Raw genomic sequence first — 23,654 nt, forward strand, 5'->3', positions numbered from 1 at the left:
ACAGATTCGAACGCTTAAGTATTGTTTGTTTTTCTTTATTTTTTGTTGCATGAATGTTACAAAAGAATCGAATAAATAAATAAATGAAATAGCGAAATGGAAACGTATATACATGTATTGAAACATTCATAGTTTCTACTGAATACAGGATTGTAGTTTCTCCAAAATGAAATTATTGATTCTTTGTAAATTCTCTTATACTATCAATTGGTCTTTATAAATATGTACACATAAGTTGTAAAACATACGAAGTTAATATACATGCTAAAACATTAAATACCATGTATAATCAGGCAGAAAGATTGTAGAATAATTAATCATTAATTTGTGCAATATGTTTCTGTGATGTAAGTATGTCAATGACTAGCGCATCTTATATGCAATATCATTAGTACCTAGCAGAAGCAGTTACAGTTCAAGAACCTGTACATGTGAATTTAGTTAATGTTTAATACAATTGTCATATTATGCTGACAGATACATGGTACCGTTTTTGTTTCACTACATTTCTGTTCATCGCATCCTACGTATTCATTGCTATACAAAAATATATAGTGACATTGCATGTAGCACCATAGTTCATAAATAAACAACTTTACGAACTAATTTCCTAATTCTATTCTTTTAATTAACAATTTCGCTTAATTTAATATTTTGTTTTTGTCATGTATTTGCATTCGTGCAGTCACCTATGAGTATAATATAAAATATTACAGTTTTCGGTATGTTCGATTTAATTTCATACGAAATATAAAAACGTACTTGTCTGATGAAAATTATACGAAGCAAATATACATAACTACCTACTCTTACATCTGAATGTCACGATTACATACATAAAACCCAGCGTTACTGATATTCTATTGCCAAAGGATCAAATATTAACAGTCCTTTATGGGTTAATGAATGAAGTTTGCGAGTTTTACTTGTAAACATTTTCCAAGAAGTTTTGCGATTTCATTGATCTTGATTTTGTTACTGTGAACTATAAAAATAGAAAATATGTTTATAATCGGATTACAAACAACGTGACGCTACAGATTTTTGAGGGATGGGTGCAATAGTATAGCCCTGGCGTATTCTGATTTCGTTCATTTTGAGAAATGTGACTAAATAGTTTATTTTTTAAACTACAATAAAGACAGTAATATCTTTTCCTATTATTCTTACAAAAAACAAAAAAATGCAACTTTTCCTACATAATATCAAATAGATTGAATCCACGTATCAAATTAATGAGATAATGAGGTGATCTAAAAAATGTAAGAACATGAGATGAGATGATTTTGATGCTACACACACACTCATACACGCAAAATATTTCACACTGTGGCATACCATTCCGCAATACACGTTTCATTATGTATAAATAATAACTTTACAATGCAATGTTATAGAATCTCATTATTAAAAAGTAGACAAATATGGTACCTGCAAAATGGCAGCCATTATAATCGAACCACAACGTTAATAAAATTGTATACACCATTAATAAACGGGGTTTACGAATCCTATTCTGACTATGTAATAAAAAAATCTAATTCGTTAAAATGGTAATGCCAAATATTTCAACCGACAAATTAGGACACGTCTACGGAAATTTATTAATTATTCCGTCTATAAAAAATAATTCTATAAAATGCATTGTACCATATTTGTAATAGGAAATAAGTTGAATCATGCACACTAACAATCTTTTCCCCAGCAAACAGATGTCCACAAAAAATACAAAACAGCACATTGGATGAAAAGATCTCGTTTAAACAAAATATCACACATTATATCGATGGTGAAGATGGGACTAGAGATGACTTGACTCATTCAACTTTAATTCGTTTACTAATCTCCTCTTGTTGCTTTTCCCTCCACTCTTTCTTAGGTTTCATTCTCTTGAGTTGACCGTCCCTGTAGAATAATATCGTTCAATCATTTCTGTAACATTTCTCTAAAATTTGTTCCTGTGTCGTAACATACCATTGCAAGTCAACCAATCCTCCTTGCCTCGCTATCACAGACTTTACTCTATTCGCGAAGTCAATAGCACTTTCGCCTTCATTTCTGTACATTGGCGGAAGATACCAGACGTCGCAGACTATGGCCCAACTAGACATAGTCATGTATAAATATTGTATCATTGAATATCTACTACTGTTCCAGAAAGCATCACCAAATCTTGGATCATACTGAAAAGTAAAATGAGATATTGCATCATCTTATGATTAATCGAGCTGCCTCGCATTGCTGAAGCTATACCTTTATCGCAACAGGATAAATTACACCGCCAACTTCGAAACTGCCTTTCTTAAACTGCATGACTGATGTGTTATTAATACAAGTTCCTTCCGGAAAGATAAGAATTGGTGGGTTCGTAGGATCAGATACATGTTTTTTCAACCTGTGGAACACAAGAAATAAAAACTCGAGTGTGAAGGCCATGTTAACACTCTGGCTTCTGACTTTTCAAAAACCTATTAACACTAGGTTTACGAAGCACTAAAAGTGACTATTTTACATTACTTTATAAAAATAACAAGAGTGTATAAAGACAAATGCATTTGTATACGAACTTCAAGATCATACAGTGTTAAGTAACTAGCGGAAAGTAAAATGTTAATTAAGGTTAAAATAATTGCCTGCAAGTTACCTTTTTGCTACAGCTTCCCTATCTTTGACCTCTGATCTTTCAAACCATATATGGGGAGAGGCACGTGCCAGTGCCCTTTGCAGAATCCCCAAGAACCCACCGTGCCTTTGACCTATCTGAATTAACATTCATTAATTAAGTACTATGAATCACTAAATTTTAAGGAGTGTAAATGTTAGTGATTTACGATTATATTGAGTTGTGGGATAAGTTTCAAATTCTTTTCAGTATTTTGACCAGAAACTCCAGAATTGACACAAAATGATGCACATTTGACCGGATTTGAAACGTTTCCAAGAACTCAATACATTTCTAAAACGTTTACACCCAGATGATGTTAAGATGATGCGACGTGAACAGTTTTCCAATTAGACACAAACAAAAATAAAACAAAAATACCAAATTAATTTGAGTATGGTTAGTGCCTTTTTTTTTTATAAAATCCAATGACGAAAGTAATATTACGCATACACATGCGCAGGCAACATACCAACGAGTAACAGTTATCGCACATGAGTACCAAAACATCTATGGGAGACGTGTGATTAGCCACACATATGCCCCGCACAGGTCGATTCTCTGGGTTGTGGTAAGTAATAACTGACGATAGAGCGCTCGACAAGACACCGAAACACATTATGGAGACTTTGTAATTCAGCCATCTTTTGAAGACACCCTCTGGAACGTAGCCCACAACTGCTGTACATACTGTCAGCCACATCACCTGTAAACCATAAGCTTTGCACCTGAGAAACGATGATTCCCTCTGTATTCGTTGCTGAGTAGTTTTACCTGCAAAGCAAAGTTACAGGATACTGTTACCTGTAACATTTACTAATGCATTTCAACTTTGTCGGTAGGCAGAATTTTATTTTATTGCGAGGATAAGGGAGAGAGATTAATATGACCCGAGAATACAAGATCGCGTTGATTAATAAAATTTTTCCCCTTTTTTAGTTGTTTCTTCTTATGATCCAATAATGCAAGGTCCTGTTGGTTAATAAAATTTTTCCCCCGTTGTTTGGTATGTTAAAGCAAACCCAATGTTAACGCAATCGTTCAGTCGGTATTCGCGCGTGCGAAAATCGAAGAGACACAGCAACTCATGTATATACATGTATATATATTTTCCAAGACAATCAACAGACATGAGACAGTACCAATGAGTTAATTCCCAACAAAGAACGATGCCGAATGGTATGACCAATTTTGAAAACAGAAACGATATACTAATATCCTCAAAATGGTATATTACCAAAGCGAATGTCATCTGTGTGGACAAGATGCACACATCGATTGTGGAAGTGTGATTCGACACGCACACTCCTCCAGTTTTCGGTTTGTACTCTGGATTATGGATTGTAATTGTAGCCGACAATGATTGTGATATTAGCCTGAACGCGATCAGGCTACCCGTGCTGTATGCCCATTTCTTAATAAAACCGTTTGGCAGGTAACCGATACAAAATGTCGTAATTACAAGGAACTGTACCTAGGGAGCTTTGTCATTAGTTCACTTACAAATTCGTAACTATCTTTCTGTTTGCATCTAGAACTCACAAACTGAAATACATCTTTGCATATAAACTAAAATATAATTATCGACTTTTTATCACATATCCTGACAACTGTCTTCGACTTGTATATATCTAACGAGTTACGTAGCGAGAGCTCGAGTGAACTTACCCCTATGAAGCAAATAAATATCCTCAAAGGTAGGAGGAAACAATATCGCATAAAAAACCCAAACATCCATATCACAGTTAACTTCCAAGAAATAAATTCATAGTGCCTATTTGTACGTGTTAGTAGGTTCCAGTTCTGAAACAATTGACAATCCATTATTTAAGGAAAGCTGAGTACATAGTTGCCAGTGGTTTATCATACCTAAAGCTATTAAGGTTGTCGTATATGAAATGTCCGAGCCATAACAGTAACTTTAAACAAACATAACATTCCTCTAAATAAAAGGAAAGTTCACAAGGAATGATCCCAAACCTGAAAATTCAAAAAATTATGAAACTTGCATATGTAGGTATGTATTACGCGACTTTTTGTTGCTGCCCAAATTCACTTTAACGGGGTGAAACCGACTCTTGAACTATAAGAAACTATAAGGGGTAGGAAAAAAGTTCCCAGACAAAAGTTGTTTCTTTTAATGAGGACTGTCGTTTGGTAAAATATTTATCGATTGTTTATTAGAAGAAAAATCACGTAACAGATACCCACATATGCACTACATATCCCAAAGTTCCATAATTTTTCCAATTTCCGGGTTTCGGATCATTCTTTGTCAATACAGGAGAGTAGATATCTCATACTGAAACTCTTACTATACGAAATGGTTGCAACTGGCTAAATGCTATGGACAGCCGGTGCACATCAATAGTAACGTTAATAAAAAATTACCTTAAGCTCCTCTGCTTCAAAACGAGACGTCACTTCATCTTCGATAATAGCCTCAACGCCGGCTTTGATGTAGTCTAAACAAATTGCGGGTTCAAATTCCCTCTTCAGCGTTTCAAAGGAGTCTCTGCGGATGAGGCCCTGGAAGATGATTAATTGCAACGTCGATTGCATGAATAATCCGGAACCTCTCGCGAAGAGTGATTACAGGGTAACGGAGGCTCACCTCGTTTTTACCGGCGGCGACGGTTTCTGACTCGGCCGCCTTTGACTCCTCCAGGTGATTCCTGTGATTCTGCATCTCCGGCTCGGGCACCAGGATCAGGTCCTTTGATCTGGCTATCACGCTGTTGCCGAGGACACCGTTTTGCCCTTTATGGCTCGGGCCCATTGAATTATGCTTGTTCTGCTTCTCGATGAGCGGCTCGTGCTCCTCGTCCGCGTCGTCCACGTCCCGATTCCACGTGCCGTTCTTCTTCTTAACATTTTCGATGTTTTGCCTGCCGTACTATAGCAAAAACCGACGCGTAGTTAGGCCTTCATGACTCGGAAGAATTTCTGTTGCTGCTTTCGCAACGGTACTCGAACGTGGAACATAGTAAACGGCGAACAATGGGGCCATTCGATTTGAAATTTACGATCGGGACACTCGTACCGGAAACGAAGCGAATCACAATGAAATGCAACATGCTAATCGAGGAAATTATTATCATCATGGTGTAACCCACGGAATTTTGCGTAATACGAGACGATCTCTTTCCGGCGAAAAATTGCAACAGATTCGTTTTCCGGTTACAACGATTAGAACTTCTTTGTCGTTCTTCATTTCTTAGAAGAAGAAGAAGAAGAAATTTGTTTACGGGAAATCAGTACCATAAATATCTAGCATATTCTGCTCGAAATCTTTATCACCAGTTTGACTCGATGTAAGGAGCTAAACCTTGACTTATGGATACCCAATTGTGCCACCGGAAGTGCTCGCGATTTCCGCCGTTCCAGGAGACGGATATTTCTGCGACGAAATGATATGAGACGTAATTATTCTCGGCGAACTGTTTAGGTGCTTACAAGGTGATTATTCCTATTGATTTTCTATTTTCGTCGCGCGAAGTGCATACCGAAGACCGAGAAAGATACTCGATGTTCCTCAACAGTCTCCCAGCCATTCTGGACTAATAAAATTGGAGCGGCCCGTGTTTAATGGTATATTTTAAGTTTTTTTTCCTTCGACGTCATTGATTTTTCAACGGACGCGCGCAAGGTTTTAAGCGTCGACGTGTGCGTATGTAAAAAGCAGAGAAACGCAAATTATTGAAATTAAATAACTTCTTTCTCAATCGGGCTTCGTGCGAAAAGTAATGAAACAATCATTTTAACAAAACTTAATAGATCATTTTATTTGGGGTAAATAAAACTGTAATTGGTATCCTCGCAGTAATCGAGTCCCTTACCCAATGTCTTAATAAACATTTTTACTCGGCGGAATGCTCGTCTCGCAATCTACATAAAACATTTTATTCGCATCAGTATCGTGAGAGGTTGCCCCCCATTCAAATTAATTCCTCGATCACGAATTAGAAATTAAGGAAACAAGTGGTTGATACGCCAATTCATCGAGACAAGATGTTAATAATTAGATTGTCCGATAGCAACGTGGCCTCAGGTTACGAACCCCATTAAAAATGCATAAACAATACGGTGTTTATCGTTCTCGCGATACGTTATCAACGAGCGATGTATCAAGATGGCTGTTTGGCAAACAAAATGTGTCGAGCAAAAATGTCGAGGGTTTTCGGGGAACGTCTCGAAGAGTTTCGAACCGGAAGATGAGCGAATTGGATTGATCTTTGCTATTTTCAATTATATATTCGTATTATTACCTAACCGTGACAGATAAGTCGAATATAAATAAAAACTGTTGTATAAGAAGCCATTACGATCACAGCAGTCTCTCGTAATGTAGATAATAGTACAATCGGATGATAAATCGGCGAGGTCTGTACTCCAACTTTTTATACACGATAAAGATTATACTACGTGGAACCAGCTGTTTCTTTTTTCTTTTTTTAACAGTGTAAAAACTTGTAAGGAAGTCATTTTGTTCGTGTAACTTGATAAAACATTTTGCATTTTAACTTTGTTAAACAACGTATAGATATGGAACATCTAGACTCGTAGTATGCTAATGAACCAAGACGTAGAAATAACTGAACGGTTTACGATCATGTAAAATATGCAAGTACAAAGCACCAAGGCTGCAATAAATTGTAATTGAATCTTTATCTAATCTTGATCGCGATAGCATCGTGAAACGAAAAGACCAGTTTTACCGGGTTGCTATAAATATAACACGATTAATAATTATCACAATAGTTATACTTTTCGAAATCGGAATTATTGTTTGAGATGTTGACAGTTAACGGTGCTAGATCGCGACGCACGTCGCAACTAAAGTGATATTGCAAACTTCAACCTGCACTTAGCATGTTGAACTTTTTTTACATCATGTCTGGTCACGAAAACGAATTTGTAGCCGAAGATTATGTCATCTACTTAGGAGCAGTGCGACGAAGTGTTATACGTGTAGAGATGTATAACACGATAGGAGCGTCGTACGAGAAAATCGAACGATACCGAATTTTTGTAAGAGCGTTTTTAATAGTTGGAGATAAATAATCTGGACAGCCGTTAAAGTGACATAAGAAACATTTCTGACCGTTTCAAATATCGTGAACGTGAAAAAAAAAGACCATTACGATAAAACAGATGGAAATTCTCCGATTGCTTGTTCATAGCTACTGCAAAATATTTCATTTCTTTAAAAATAGTGGACTGGTCGGTGAAAGTAGAGTACAAGTTGAAGAAAGTAAGGGAAGAGCGGGGAGGATAGAAGAGCAGGGGTAGAATAATTTCTACGTATGCGAACAATGGAAGAATGAGCGCGGTTTAAGTATTGGAAATTTTTAAACATCGTCCATTTCTTGGCCCCGGGGCTGAAAGTAACAATCACTTAAATAGAAAGATGTCTTTTCTGTAGGTCAAATCATGTTGCGGTCGTTTTGCAACAACATGATTTAGCGTTTTCTGAAAAGCAGCTCGGGTCGTACTGTTGACAACGCAAAGGAAAAAATCCCTCTGTATACATCGAGGCAATTATGCCGAAGAACACACAACAGATTTCCAAAAAAAAAAAAAGGAATGGCTTTGCCTTTTGGAGTCCAAAGTGGTGCTAGGTCCTCGAGCGAGGCGTTACCGGACTAACGAAGGTCGTCGAGTGGCCTTGGCGATGAGATCGAAGATAGCCCAGCTCGAGAAGAGAAGCGAGCCGTTCGTGTACGGGGTATCGAAAGCTGCAGATTCAGATAAGGGCCGCCTCGCTCGACACGTGTCTCCTTCGGATCGGCGAATTAACGTCTGCTCGGTCCGCAAACGTTCGATAACAGGCGGCGAAAGTACCGTTGATAAGAGGCCAGAGATCTTGACGAATAGAGGATGATTAACAGAGGATGATGAACAGAGGATGATGTCCACGGACTTTGCACGCGGTCTTTTTCAGCGTGCTTTGATCCGCGAGGCGAGACAGACAGTGTTCTCAGGCATTTCGCTGTGCAATACCGTCAACCTTTGCACCGTTATGCCTGCCAGAAAGATACCGACTACATGACCACGATTTGTGTAATTTCGACAGTGACTTCCCGAATGATCACGACCGAAATGTGTGATCGGAAAAAAATCCGACTATGTAGTTGCTCAACGCCACGCGAGCCAGCAGTGCTGCACTGGAACCGCTTTTGCCGCGACTATTATCCACCGTACCGGCAAGAAGTGTTCGAAAGAAACCGACCGTTCGTACTAATAATCTTTCGCGCACTGCGCGCGCAACATAAGTAAATAGTAAAATGTCAATAGTAGCCTGTTTACCGGCTGATTTTCTGGTCATCGACTTCAAACTTGTGTTTAACAATTACGTGTAGCGGTTTGCCCGGTAACACACGTGCGAGGAGGTAGGCTACTGGGAGATCCATTATATTAGCTGGACACATTTTTATTAACGAACTTGAATGGAAATTAGCAAATTTAATTGAATGAAAATGAAGAAACGTTTTCGAAAAAAGTCAGCTGGTATACGGCTGCTCTTTTTGTCAAGCTTGAACATTGGAGTCTGTAAACAAACATGACGAAGCGTGAAATGACATCGGTGACTAAAGGAAACATCTAATATACAACGAAAAATGCAAGCGTGAGAATAAGAAACGTATAGAATCTAGCATACATTGGTATGCTAATCTGAATTGATGTTAGAACGTGCGAGTGTCTGGCACGTATTACATTCTACTTACAATGTGTCTACGTGTAATTCTGGTTTTCATGCTTAATATGCGCGCGAGTAATTTCTGCATAAATCATATCCACGATTGCAACGAAAATAACTGCGTTTAAAAGATTTCAGAGATCCTCCTTCGAATTTCGAAATTTTTAGAAGAGATAACCGGAAGATCGAACTTGTAAGATTTATTTTTGAAATATTAAACATTTCAGATCGGCCGAGGACTTCGAGATAGGTGATTCTTGGAAACCTGCGAGTCCGAGGATCAATATTTCTTTGTACGTGAATTACGATAGATCCGGAGGCCCCATAGTGTTTGCAATACTCGGCACCTACAAAACGTATGGAGATTAGAAAACTCCTTCCAAATTGCTAGATGCAATTCAAGATCTAATGGTCTTGCGACCACTCGACGCTATGCTAATTCGAAATCCTTTCTCGGGGACTTATCACGGACAAAAGGACAAACGAGCGGCACGTGGCCTCTCGGATGCGCGTTTATTCACCATGGCCTTGTTTGCCATATACAACTGTGCAACCCGATGACGCAACCAGTTCAAAATTACTGGGGAAATGCGAGCACGTCCGTAAGCGAATCGCGTGTTCTGTCTCGCCAATTCGAAACTTTGCGGAGCTGTTTCTCCGGAATCGATGGTTCGCAATTCCAAGAGGATGCAATACACTGCGACTTTTCGCAAAGACGAGAGTTATATTTCGAACAAAGTTTGAAATCGACACGCGAACCCGGCTGAAAGAAGCCTAAATCTAAGTCACTTCCAGAAGTTCTTTCTTGTACAGCGAATAGAGAAGGTTTCTGATCGCGCCATTCATATTCTACCTGTATTAACATGAATCACCGGCGCTCTCAATGATTAAGCACTTACGTCGTTTAAAGACCGACATTCAATTAACCAAAGAATCTACCTCACCAGTGACCACAGTAATTTCAAAATGCGCCCAATAAAGGTAATCATTGATATCTATCTGATTTAGCGCCGGTCACCGGTGACCGTCAGCGTATAAATCGAAATATATCGTTGCAATGTGAACTTAATTGAAACGATAATCAGTGACCTCCAATACTTAAACGAAACAGTGACGCACACCGGTGACCGTCGCATCGGATCGAAATCGATGACCGTCACCAGTGACCACAGTATTCTAAAAAGCGGCCAATACAGGCAATCATTGATATCTACATATATTTAGCGCCGGTCACCGGTGACCGTCAGCGCATAAATCGAAATATATCGTTGCAATGTGAATTTAATTGAAACGATAATCAGTGACCTCCAATACTTAAATCGAAATATATCGGTGCAATATGAATGTATTCGCAACGGTTATCGGTGACCATCGATACATAAACGAATTAGTGACGCACACCGGTGACCGTCACACTGGTATTTGATTAACTACCGTTATCAGTGAAAACACCCTCGTTAAAATAACGGGCAACCGTCATCGTTTAAGCATAGCAGCGTCGCTCACCGATGACCGTCACGGCATTAAATCGAATCGAATCGATTACTGACAATACATGCGATATATCGCGGTGACCGCGAATATTTAAATAGAGCAGTATGATCGTTATAATATTTGATATGTTAATGGCAAGCCTCGCAACTCGACCACGCTTTGTTGCTACACGAGTAACATAATCCGCGCTGTATCGTATTCGGTGAACGACCTTCTTTAATCTAGGAGGATTAGTTGATCAACAGAGATGGAAAATTACAATGTGTGCTCTATCAGGCGTAGAAGACTCAAATTGTCTCATCTCTGTTATCACGATAGGTATAAAAACATGCTGTGTGAAAAGCAAGCATTTAATGGTCGACGATTTTCCCTTTTGTTTCAGTATTATCGGGATTTTCAATGTTTTTGCACGAATGTTGTCTCCCAGTTCTCTCTTTGAATGTTCGTATTGCAAAGAATTTGGACTTCCGCTTTATGCATCATAAACTGTGTGTAGATAGTAATTTTGAGAAAGATCGAACCACCGATTAATCGGAATCGTTACTTTGAAATCCGTGCGGAGTACATTTCCGGTGGCGGACTTTAAACCGTGGTTATCAATCTTCATAAATCATGCGGGATCGAGTATAGCTCCATGAAACAATTAAGCTGATATCGTCGATTGGCACGATTAAAAATTTACTCGGAGTTTCGCGCATGTATTGTCTTCTAATCTAGTCAGGAGTCGTCTATGACTAAACGAGTTCGTGATTAATCGAAAGTGCCTTCCCCGGAACTTTAACCTCAATTGTACACCACGGTTCGAACTTGTAACAATGACATCGTTATTTTGTCTAATTTTTTGTATTATGTATGCGCGGCGACCTTCGGGCCGGTAATTCTAACTGAAAGATAATGAATCGACGAAACCGACTTCAAATGGCACATCAACGAACGTGGTTTTGAAATCGCGACTGCCATTTTCGTTGCGAAAATGCGCGCATCCTGTTTTCCCGTTCTTCGATAGGGTAGCATTAGTATTCGAACGGCGAGTTGGACATTTCGTGAATGTCAAGTTCCCCGCGCGACTCAAACTTCAATCTGTCCAACACATTAGTGATTAGCGTTCAAACAACCTTGCTAAACCAAGTTGCACAACTGGCTGCATTCGATGGGGGCCAGAACTGTTGACCTTTGACACCGAATTTTCTATCGTGATTATGCGGCTAATTTGAGGCTTGCATTATATTGTTCGAAATCAATACACTATATATTGCAACATGCACGGGTAACGCCATCGTACGATCGTCAAAGTGCCCTTAAATTAATTCCAATTTAATATTTCCGTGTGCACTGGTTAGAAGCGTCGACACAACGTTGCGACAGTCGAACACAACGACAAACGTGTATCGGACGTATGTCACTGTAACCACGTGCTACACACGTGGACTCTCGCTCATTTCACAAATTAATTGAAATTTACCTGAATTTACAATTTCACCTTTCACCTGGGGGGTTAACTTCGGTCGATACTCACTGGGACAGTTTTTAATGATCTGAACACCGTACGAATCGAGTCAAGTTCGACTCTAACAGCACGTAAGAAAAATCGATGGCGATAGTCGAATCGCAAGGTGCTCGAGCATAACAAAGTAAGAAGTCTGTCTATTTATCCTGATCGGAGACGTTGCAGTTAATCGTTAAAAAGTACCTGACATTCTTCTTCCTTTAAACAGAAAATGTTCATATCATGGATACAGCCCACGTGGAGCTGACGTTTGCTACAACTGTCAAGAGTCAAGCGAATTTCAAATTCATTGTCGACGAAAATCTACAAAGTTCATGTTTGTTTGCGGATCGTGAAACGACTCGACGAAAGAAAAACACGGAAACGGGTCCACCGACATTCGAGAACGTAAATTGAATTACGACTACTTGTTGATCGTTAATTAGATATTGTGTAGAACGAAGCTGGTCCGAGTTGCGAGCGTGCACTTCATTGATCGACATATCGCAACGCGGCCGACGGAATATTATTAACCGCACGTAAACAGAATCGACGGAATCGTCTAGATACTGAACTCTTCGAGGAAAAGATTTGAAATCAGGCGGAAAAAAGGTGGACCCACGAACGAAAGTTCTGGTTCGGTATCGAACCGCGTGAACGACGTTCGAAATGTTCGTCGGCAAGTCGACTGGAAAACGCGTTGCCTATGAAAAACTATTTTTAAATTAAACACGTGTACCTGCGGGCTAGTTTGATCGCCAGGCGTATATAAAAAAGGATTTTCGTATTCCGGACGATCGCGTCGGCGATGACACATTTCCCAGTTTCGCAGCTGCGTTGCGAACGATCAACCGGCTGAGTGTCATCGATTCAATTCACGATTTTCAAAATCCGTTTTTGCACGGCATAACAATTAAAGAGCCTTGTGTGTGATTGTCGGTTCCACGGCGGTTGTCTTACCTCGAAAAGCGCCAACAGCAGTTTTATATATAGTCTTCGTACACCGAGCGACTTCCCGATAGAAGCCAGAAATATAATGGCAAGTAAAAACATGATAAAAGGAGTTAGAAGTAAGGAAAACGCGACAGACATCACCATCCACAATGACGCCATTTTGCTCACTGCCGAGAACTAGCCGAGAAAGTTAAACGATCCCTCGCTTTGAGCCCGGGACTACCAGCGTGACAGAGAACTGCGAGAAATTGCGGCGACGGTGGCGACATCTTTGCGAATCTTATCGCTAGGGCGCAACTCGCACCGATCGAATTGGCGCCAACGTTTGAACACACACGAAACAAGTTGACCAGCTTTTCAGTTCATAATTTAACATCTTCTTCTCTTAATACAATTTCTTTCTTATTTCAATTTAAAGTTTAAACTACATTTAATTTTCCTCATTTGCATCAGCAAACTTAACTTCTTTCAAATTGTATTACAGGGGCTTTGTTCTAGAACAGGTATTTACTAATGCAAATGAGACAAACTCCGACGAACTCTGTTGTAATACAATTGGAAAGAATTTTAAGAATTAAAAATTTGAGTTAAACGTCTTTCAAATTGCGTTACAAGAAATTTTGTCTCGAAGTCTTTATTGTGTAAATGAGACAAACGTGATTGAAATGATTGTGCGAAGCGTTTGTAAAGTGTAACTCCATTAAAATACTAAATTGAGACACGAATGAAATTCCATTCCTCTTTCTTGTATGCTGCTCACGAGAAAACTGGTGAAATGTAATTCCCGGGTTCCCAATGTCTTAAACATTTATTCGTAAATAAAGTTTATAATATTATTATTATGATAGTAATAATAACAAGTGTTCTGGTGATCGATCGGTCACCCGTCTTCCGTTCTTCGTTCACGTGAACTCCTAACGCGCGATAAACTTGCGGAGACATTTTTATAGACATTTAAGCGATTTGCCTCTTCCATTCACCTTGCGCTCTTTCGAATGGTAGGAAGAGAGAAGTATGTTTGCTGCTTGTCTAGCAACCAGTGTGCGCCGTATTGTTTTCTTTTTTTCCCTTTTAATTTTTGCTTCACTGCGTACGTACAGGGAATCGCTATCATGTTTGATAAAATTTAAATAGTTAACACAGTTCATTCTTACAAAGGCACAAGTTTCTTTCCTGTTTCCGCGGCGCGGCGGGAAAACTTTTGTCGACGCTCCAGCTCTATCCACGAACATACGTTTCTTTCGATCTGCAACAGCGTTCTCCAATCATGCGAATGCATCATTCGTACCTGACGATTTCAGTCGGCAATGAAGGAGAAATTTGAGCTTTTCGAACAATAGCGTTTCAGGACGGCCCAAATGAAAAGCTAGCATTTTTCGCACTTTCATCGAATCGCAATACCTTTTCTTTTTTTATCAGGAAAGTTGGCGAAGCTCACGAGAGTCTTCCGATCATTCGCATATAGTAGAACGTACGCGCTGTACAAGTAATAATCGTTATTGGACCACTCTATACTCTATACTGCTATTTCGAGCAATCCTTCCTACCTATTTTTAACCGTAGATTGGAAAATGCTGTCTGAACGAAGACGCCACAATTACATAAACTAGTATATATCATGAAAATACACGTCTGTTACGTATGCCTTCCGAATAAAACTGGAGGGTTCGTCAAACAATAGAATCACGCGATTGCAACCAAAACGTTCGTGAACGAGACGAGCGACATCTTGCTCGATCAAGAAACGAGCCATAAAGTTGTTCTATCAATTTGTCCAATTGTAATCCATGTTATTCACAAATAAACGACTCGTTATTTCGTTTGGGTTACGAACAACATATTCGCCCGTCTCTGCGAAACAGAAGTTTACGAACCGGAAGCTAAACATTGTAAGACATTCACTCGTACAGTCGTGTCTGCGCGAAGCTTCGCCATGCAGAGATATAAAAAGAAGTTAAAAAAGGAAATCGAATAGGTAGCACGGACAGCGACACGATCTACAAAATATACAAAACACGAAGTTCGGTGGGTTTTATTGTCGGTAGACACTAGGCTACGTGAGAGAAACCGTAGTACTTGTGTCTGGCCCGCAATCGTTTGACAAGAGCAGCTGCGAGAGTTATGGTACTTCCTTCCTTGTCGTCGAGACATGTGTTCCTCCTTTATTAGACCGTTCGACATATTTTTAGGCTCGCGGAAATTACCTAAAGCGGCTCTATAAATTGTCAGAAGTTCCTCAGCAAGTTCAACGAAATGTTATCGAACGCTATACCGCAGATATTGTTAAACTGTTTAAAATAAAGCCAAGAAGAGAATGACGCAAATGACTATCTTTATTAGTCAGTCACGGAAGTCTGGAAACCACTGGCAAACTTGAGAATATATCGCGGCCGTAATGCATTTGTTAAAATTATACATGCGCCGAGAATAACATTTAAAACGTCATACGACTTTTGTCCGTTGAATAAAATTAAAGAGCCGTAAATTCGCACACACCTTCGCAACCTATGATCGCACCGAGCAGTCAGATCACGTTCGTGGTCAACCAAATGTATTCCTTTCTTTCCGAGAGACAAATCTGATTTTCGTTAAAATGCTCGTGCGGCCCCGATTCGGTGCTAATTGATTGTTCGTGTGCAAGACTGTTCGCCTGAACAATCCAAAATTGTGCGCGCATAAGCCTGGGGGCGCGATTTTCGAGTTCGTCTTGGCTACAAGGAAGCTCAGTCACCCCTGTATCCTATTGTAATCGACAACTGGCTGTCAATTGTCGTTTGTTAAGCCGACAGAACGCATTTCGAACGATAAGAAAAACGCTCCAGAGCTGGTTTCGTACCGGGCATGAAGGAATATTTCGATCAGGTGCGCTTGCAGCGGAGTTACAAGAGTTGAGGAAGCTTTAGGCTGTTTGCCACTGGGCCACGGATAGCAATTTACAATAGCCTTACAATCAGTTTGTGCATTGGGCATAATTTCTTTTTTGGCAGATTGCCTGAGAGTCCCATCTCGAGTAACTCAAATCTATAATTTGAATTTATGCACCACGAACAATCCTAGTTCTAAAAGAAATGCTCAAGTGAGTATCACTCTTTCATGAATGAGAATTAAGGAAAAGATCAATTCATTCAGTAGTTTATAGGGTAGAGAACAACATAGGAATTTTACTAAATTTCGCAATAAATTAACCTATAATAAATAAATCTATCAGAATTCAATTGGATGCTCTACTATTTTCTCGTGCCTCGCTACAAGTGTCCCAGTGTGCACGCAGCCTTAGCCTAATTGCGCGGTAGCGCAAAATTTGAACCAGCCCGCCGCGAGTCCTTTCGTTTATGCGACTCCAGAGGAAAGAATCGCCGTGAGAAAGTAATTGAAATTCAAGTGGCGACCTCGACACACCATTTATTGTAGCGTTTAATCTAGACTTATCGGTGGGCTGGTCCATCGAACGTGCGGACGATTACGTTTTAAGGCCGATAAATGTCTTTAACAACACTGGTTCTCGTTGTCGCGGTTACTCAGTTTAGGTCGCCTACAAATCGACGTCTTCTTGCTTGGCTTTGGGAGCGATCTTCTCTGCGCTGTCCGATTCCTTGACGGGACTGTGCACTTCGGCAACTTCTACTGGCGGCGGTATAGCTGGATTGATGGATCGATCCTCTTCGGCGAATGCGAAGCCGATTGTTGCGCCGATCTTCTGGCTTGCTTGTCTGAACGAGTCTGATAGCATCACCTGATGACACGAGATAGTGGTAAAATATGTTCACGACGATCGTGCGAATCGTTAACCCTTGCAGAATTTGTCAGTACCAAGAACTACTAGCGATTATTTTCGCATTTGATTATTTTCCGTTTAACAAATCTTGCTGTTCTACTCCAAAATAAAAATTGTTTGCATTTATTGCAAGACATAGGAACCAAATATTAATTTATCTTTCTATTTCATGGTTTGACTAAGTTGTAGGAACTGTCTTGATACTCTTAAATTCTTGTAGTCTTTTAATTTGTTTCACCCACCAAGGGTTAATTTTAATTAGCATAGTTGAAATACTGATTCGCGTACCTGTACCACGTTGATGCACATGGACGTCAGAGCCAGCCCGAACACCAGGTATATTATCGAACACATCATGTATATGGGATGCTAGATCAACGAACCAATCAATCTGTTAATTTCACCGGGTCATTTCAGCCGTAGAGCAGATTTTTTTTTTGTTTTTTTTTGTTCTCTTAATTTTCGCTAAAAGTGATACACGTGCAACTGTGCTGAGTGAGACATATGCGGAAAGCACACGGTACGAAATAGTGTGTGACGGTGATATAGACATTTTGAGTGGAGTAGGGTGGATCTGATTGTTTGTTTTTTTTTTTTTATTTGTTGATGAACTTTTTGGTACTTCAAAGCTTACCGTCTGAACGCCACCGTGAAAAAAGAAGCAAGAGACACAAGTTAATCGTACGTCGACAGAATGCCCTCAGGGGTTTTTCTGCTTCGATCGAACTCAAAGCAAACGCTAATCGCAAATCAAAGTGGGGGATCGGATGAATGGTACAGCTGGTCGCAGAAAACGTCTGGCCGACTGCTAAATACATACTTAAGTAATGCACTGCGCGAGCAATTCTTTCATTATTTAAAAATTTCGCGAATTCTCAAGTTCTCGATAAAAATTCATAATTCCCAAATGACGAAGCACGAAACTATTCGATACGCTAGAAATGATAAAAGCGAAGCCTTCCAGGATGCAGCAATGGCGGACGCTTTCGCAACAAACTGTACGAAACCCGTTCAAAATAAAGTCCGTTTGATTCGTTCGACTGATTCGATCAAAAATGGCCTAACCCAGCAGGATCTACGGCAGCCAATCGATCGCATATTCAAGACACGTGATTAGGAAAGAAATAAAAATTTTAAGTACAGTTGATTGGAAAGACTGGTCACCTTTGGCACGTAATCGCCGAAGCCGATTGTGCTCATGGAGATGAAGACGAAGTAGAAGCTCTCGAAGAAGCCCCAACCCTCCGACAGGCAGAACAAGGTGGCGCCGACGAAAATGTAGCCTAAGAGGATGAAGATGGCCACCGAAATTGGGAGATTGAACTCGTCATCGATGGCGAAGGTGGACATGGCCGGCGTGCCAGGCGTGTCCGGCGCGTTTGCGTCCAGGTTCAGGACTGTTTGCGACTGTTGTGTTTGTTTTTGCATCTCTTCGATGTCCTCGGGGTTTATTTGCGACGGCCTCTTGAACGTCGCGAAGTCGTAGACGAGCTGGACGCCTTTCATCACTTCCTGTGAAACAGAGATTCAAGTAATATTAACACTTCACCTATCGGAAACCTTTTTAATTGAAGAATCTAACGATCAAAATTCTTCATCAAGGGTGATGACTCACCTGAACAGGTACGGTTCGCCGGACTGTCCGGCAGCTTCCTGTGTAGTATAGTCTCCTGACGAACGCCCACAGGAACTTTATACCCCTGGTGAACAGTTTACCGAAGTCAGCCAGGATGATCAGAAACATCGGTATTCCGAAGATGGCGTACACGATGGTGATGGCTCTTCCGGTGTTCGTGCTGGGCGAAATGTGACCGTATCCTGCAACAAACACCAGAGAATTCTCCGATCTAGTTATTCTAAATACCAGTAAAACCCTCTGTACTTCGTTTCAACAGGTCCGAGCAGCGTTAAACCTGAATGAAACCGAAAATAAGCTTCGGACCGCTAAGTACGCGGAGGCACGCGGTCTAACTTTAGCAGTTCTCGCGATGCAATTTGGCGGTTGTTTGCTCGTGAATCGGTCACGTCCCATCTCCGATGACTGTATGCATCCGCGTGGCTATTGATCGAAAGAAATCAATTAAACCGGCTCGGACACGCGGATGAGTCTCATTTGAACGATTAATCGAACGATATTACACTCCGCTAATTAATCGCCCAGAGCCTTTGATCTATCCTCCATTTTCCATGTCCGCCCGAGGCCGCCGCGAACGATTCCGCAGAGATTAAGTTTGAACATTTTATTTTATGAACGGTTTCTAAAGGCTGCGCACACGTCCACGAAATATTCGATTTGTGAAATTTTATGAAAAATTCGTACCAGCAGTCTTTGCATTTCGCCCATTCACGTCGCATTTATTGTTGGTGACTAGGCCGCAGATTCTTGTACAAAATAAAAATTGTCTGCATTAATTGCAAGACATTTATTTCTCTTCTTAATGATTTTAACGGGTTGGACATAATGAGTTGTAAGTCGAAACAGTTAATTATTGGATAATGGGGGATCGAGTGAATGTTCTAGAAAATACAATAACGCTGTTATGTTTGTGTTACGCAAGCCCCGTTAAAGTTACGCTAAATACCGACTTGCGACTTATTTTGATCATGAATGCGTAAAGCATAAATGCATAAATGCATAAAATCCGCAGTCTATTCATGAGACGCATCATCGTTTATTTATTGTGGTATTATTTTGGTATGTTTGAAGCTCCAGTTCTCGTCGCGAAAATTCTTGTTTCCTGATTTAGCGGCGTAGCTCTGTTATCTCGTGTAGACACAAGGATTCGAAATCAATGGGCCTGTATCGGGAAAAGCAAACAATCGAGGGGAAAAGCGAACGGTGCGCGACGCTTCCTTTTTCCCCTTTGAATAAGTGATAGGCTACGTCGTTTTCGAATGCAATGGCAGCGTACAATGGGGTTCACCGTATATCGGAAGTTCCGATATCCGGTGTTCAGCTGATTTTCCCTCGCGTTCTACAACGCGTGCGCATTCAATTTCGACAGCGGTACCATACACTGGTACCAAGCCTGTGTTCCTCCCTTTGGAAAATCAATAACAGACTCGTAAACGGTTTTTACGGCGAACATATCGCTCGGCCGTATCCGTCCCGGTCCCCTAAAACCTGGATACTCTTTATCTAGCAGAGCAACCCTCGGGTGCGTTCAATTCGATGCTCGAAGACCTTTTAACCTGCGGAAGCGAAATAGTACCGCAACTATCGCGAGCATTGGATTGCAGATCGTTCTCATGAATTGTTTTATAGAATCCAGCACAAGAAGCAAATAAAAATTTACATTCGATACGAATTTAGTGCAGCAGACTCCCCGTATAACGCGATAACAAAATTTTTGAAAATTACTACATGTATCTCCTGTGGTCGTAAGTGTACAGTATTGAGTAAAAAAACATTTTGTACATTCGCTGTATAATGACTGCCGTTGACCAAACTGTAGTTTGACTGTTTTTACAGTTTCCTCGAAAAGTGAAGCAGTTTTTCTCAAGCTCGTTGCCAACAGCTACTGCTATTGTATTTTCTTTGATGAGTCAGTGAAAATATTACTCGATAGGTATTAGATAGATATTTTCGAAAAGCATTTGAGAAACGTGGATGCAGAGATGAGCGAGTGCAAAATCCCGGTTCTACCAGCACTGAATCGTCCAATTCCTCACCGATAGTGGTGATCACTGTCAGACAGTAGACGACAGCGTTCAGGAAGGTCCAGCTCTTCTGTCCGCTGTAACTCTGCACGCCGGCTTCGTGGGCAGCGTGCAGCTGTTCCTCGAACTCCATCAGCTTCTTCCTCGCCATGCTCTTCCAGTCGTCCTCTCTCATGTTGTGGCTGAAGCTCCACAAACTGTCCAGAAAGTCTCTCTTCACCCTCTTCACTCCGCACTTGTAGAAAGCCTCGAACGCGCCCTCGGTGAACCGGAAGACGAAGGCGCCTAGGCCGCAGTAGATGATCACCAGGAGCAATTGGGACAGGCAACGGCTCCTGAGATCTCTCATGATCCGAGCCTCGGTCGGGTTTTGAGCAACGAACGCCTTGAACTCGGACACCACGTCTTTGAGAGCCCTGAGGAAGTCCATGAAGGTCGCCTTCGCTGGTGGCTCTCCTTCCGTTTCCGGTTTTGGTTCTAGTGTCAGTAGAGGCTGAAGCTCCTCGGGTTTGGAGTCGTGCGTGTCCTCCGGTTTCTCTACTTTCTTCCTTTTGCCGAAGAACGGCACCCACGAGAACCAGGACTTCTTTTCTTCAGGTACCACCATCTTCTCCAACGACTCCTCTATCCTCTGCTGTTCGCTCTCGCTCAAAGGTACGCTGAACTTCCTGCGCCTCAGCATCGTCTCCTCAGCGTCTTCGAACACGTCCGGCGTGTCCGGGTCGAGGATGCTCTGTTCTCTCTTCAGGTACTCCCTCTGCGCCTTGGCGAAGTCCTCGATCAAGGAATCGTTGCTCAGAGGTATGATCTGCTTCTTCAAGTCCGTCGCGGACCTCTTCATGACCACCTCTTTCGCCTGCAGAGGGAACGTCTCGCTCTTCTTCATCTTCGGGTCCTCGTCGGTGTCGTCGGTCTGGCTGTACCTCCTGGAACGCCTCTTCTCGGACTTCGATTGATCCTCCGCCTCTTCAGCCTTCTGTTTACTCGACTTCTTTTCCCTGGGTGGTTTCTCGACCGTGTCCTTCATCTCGGACTGCTCGCTGACGACTCTCCTAGCGCTCGGCTTCTTCACTCTGACCTTACCCCCTTCCGGCGACTTGGTCCTTCTCGAGTGCTTCTCGAGCTGGTCATCCATGTCGCTGGAGTCGGTACTGTGCCCGTGTCGATCCGCCCGCTCTCTCGACTTCTTCTTCAGCCTTCTTTCAACCTTCCTGGGCTCGGCAGGCTGCTCCGTGTCGGCGTCAACCTCTTTGGTCTTCGGCAGATCGTCTTGACGGTTCTCTGGCACCGGTGCAGGCTCGCTCGTTCCGGCTTCCTCCTTCGTTACCGACCGAGCCTCTTCGCCGACACTCTCGCGCGCTTGCGGCCTCGCAGGACTCTTCTCCTTCTCCGCGTCCCTCTTCTTCTCGTCCTTCAGCTTCTGCAGCTCCTGCTTCTCCGCCTCATTCTTCTTGTCTTCCTCCCGCTGCTCCTCTTGTTTCACCAGCTTCTCCTTCTCTTCTTGCTCGGCGTCGTCCGCCATTTTCTCCATTCTGGCGCGCCTCGCGTCCCCATCATCGTCCGAGCTCTCCACCAGCTGGTTCCTCGCCGACGGGTCCGGCGTCTTTTCCCGCCTCCTCGCAGCCGCCTTCCGGCGTCTGTGCACCGTGTAGCTGTCCTCCATCGGAGGCCGTGAATACAGCCCCGGCAATCTTACCGACGATCCTCCTCGAACTGATTCACGCGACGTCGACGACCACGGTTGGGGAACGACGACGAGATCCCGTCTGTTCCTGGCCCCGGTGCAGACAAGCACCGAGACAGAAATAAAACAGAGGCTGCTCCCACCACCCGCTCGCGGCACCCGGCTTACTCGCTACCAGCGGGACCGGACGGGCTTTGCCGCAGCGGGTATCGAGCGAATCGGGCGCGCACACAGCGCGCCAACGACGCTCCGGCGTCGCGACGCCGCGCCACGCCGCGCCTGCAGCTACCGCAACACCGTACCCGCCGCGGTAGTCCGTGACCGGCCCCCTATAGTCGCCGTCTACTGTACCGTGCAGCTCCACTTATCCGAATCATCGTCGTCCGAATACCCAATCTACCGAACTCCTTGCCGAGCTCCGATTATGCCAACTAACTGCTCGCTTATCCTACCTACCGCTTACCCGAACTCATAACCGGACTGCGGATCTTACGCATTTATGATAAAAATGAAGAGACGATTCGATACGTCGTCTACGATTTTATTTCTCCCTTTTCATCCTGGAAAGATTAACGAACATGAAATAGATGAAAAAAAAAAATGAAATATATAATTATTTTTTGGTTATGATGGTGGAAAAGTGGTTGTTTGGAGTATTTTCAGTTTTCTTTGAGAGAGAAACGTTTGTTCGAAGTTTACTACGAAAATTCGGCCACTTCGTGCTTAACAAATTCAATAGACGTGGCCAATAATCGATCAGGTTCGCAATCCTTTGCTCGCTCATCTTTTGATCTCTGCAGAGTACAGCAGCGTCCGTTATAATACCTGTCCAGCTTCAATATCCCCAGGCTTATAGCATATATGGGGAACAGAAGTGAAGTGGACAGTTATTGTGAGTGTCCAGCGCGTCTTAGGTCTTTTCTTTCCACGAAAACAGGCCATACCAGTTTTCCGTTCTTGTGGAAGAAAAGAGTCTCGCCTTTTGATGCTAACTATTGTCGGAGCGGAATTGCTATTCGGCGAGTGTCCGTTATTATTAGAAACTTGCTTCTAGCACTCGATAATTTGATGGTCCATAAATCGAGGGATTTATTTTACACCTTCGCGATGATAAGGTTCGGCCATTTTGCGGGACATTTCGCACAGGATCCCTGTGGTTCAAGAGCGGAAAAAAGGTCCAAACTTTTCCGGCAACTCAATGCATAATTCATGTAATATTGCGTAACAGAGAGGTACAGT

General features: G+C 42.0%; 2 protein-coding genes across 6 annotated transcripts; both read right to left on the bottom strand.

Moving 5' to 3' along the window:
- Positions 1-1,094: 1,094 nt before the first annotated feature.
- On the bottom strand, positions 1,095-13,536 carry Gpat4 (Glycerol-3-phosphate acyltransferase 4). Of its 3 annotated transcripts, XM_076795133.1 has the most exons (10): positions 13,303-13,471; positions 5,277-5,558; positions 5,054-5,191; positions 4,331-4,465; positions 3,900-4,136; positions 3,135-3,368; positions 2,645-2,760; positions 2,254-2,395; positions 1,975-2,183; positions 1,095-1,905 (listed from the first exon to the last, which is right to left on the bottom strand). In XM_076795133.1, the coding sequence occupies exons 1-10, from the start codon at positions 13,453-13,455 to the stop codon at positions 1,818-1,820; spliced, it is 1,734 nt and encodes a 577-aa protein (XP_076651248.1). In that variant the 5' UTR covers positions 13,456-13,471; the 3' UTR covers positions 1,095-1,817. The 3 variants fall into 3 exon arrangements, with proteins under 3 accessions (XP_076651248.1, XP_076651246.1, XP_076651247.1); XM_076795131.1 differs by lacking the exon at positions 3,135-3,368 and having other exon boundaries at positions 13,303-13,536; XM_076795132.1 differs by lacking the exon at positions 3,900-4,136 and having other exon boundaries at positions 13,303-13,532.
- A 1,161-nt stretch (positions 13,537-14,697) lies between these two features.
- On the bottom strand, positions 14,698-22,617 carry LOC143358382 (uncharacterized). 3 transcript variants are annotated; one of them, XM_076795484.1, is made up of 6 exons: positions 22,215-22,614; positions 20,744-22,163; positions 18,687-18,889; positions 18,236-18,583; positions 17,360-17,440; positions 14,698-17,029 (listed from the first exon to the last, which is right to left on the bottom strand). In XM_076795484.1, the coding sequence occupies exons 1-6, from the start codon at positions 22,392-22,394 to the stop codon at positions 16,829-16,831; spliced, it is 2,433 nt and encodes an 810-aa protein (XP_076651599.1). In that variant the 5' UTR covers positions 22,395-22,614; the 3' UTR covers positions 14,698-16,828. The 3 variants fall into 3 exon arrangements, with proteins under 3 accessions (XP_076651599.1, XP_076651597.1, XP_076651598.1); XM_076795482.1 differs by having other exon boundaries at positions 20,744-22,613; XM_076795483.1 differs by lacking the exons at positions 14,698-17,029; positions 17,360-17,440 and adding an exon at positions 17,447-17,708 and having other exon boundaries at positions 20,744-22,617.
- Positions 22,618-23,654: the final 1,037 nt, after the last annotated feature.

Source organism: Halictus rubicundus, chromosome 10 (assembly GCF_050948215.1).
Source record: "Halictus rubicundus isolate RS-2024b chromosome 10, iyHalRubi1_principal, whole genome shotgun sequence".
Classification (NCBI taxonomy): Eukaryota; Metazoa; Arthropoda; class Insecta; order Hymenoptera; family Halictidae; genus Halictus; species Halictus rubicundus.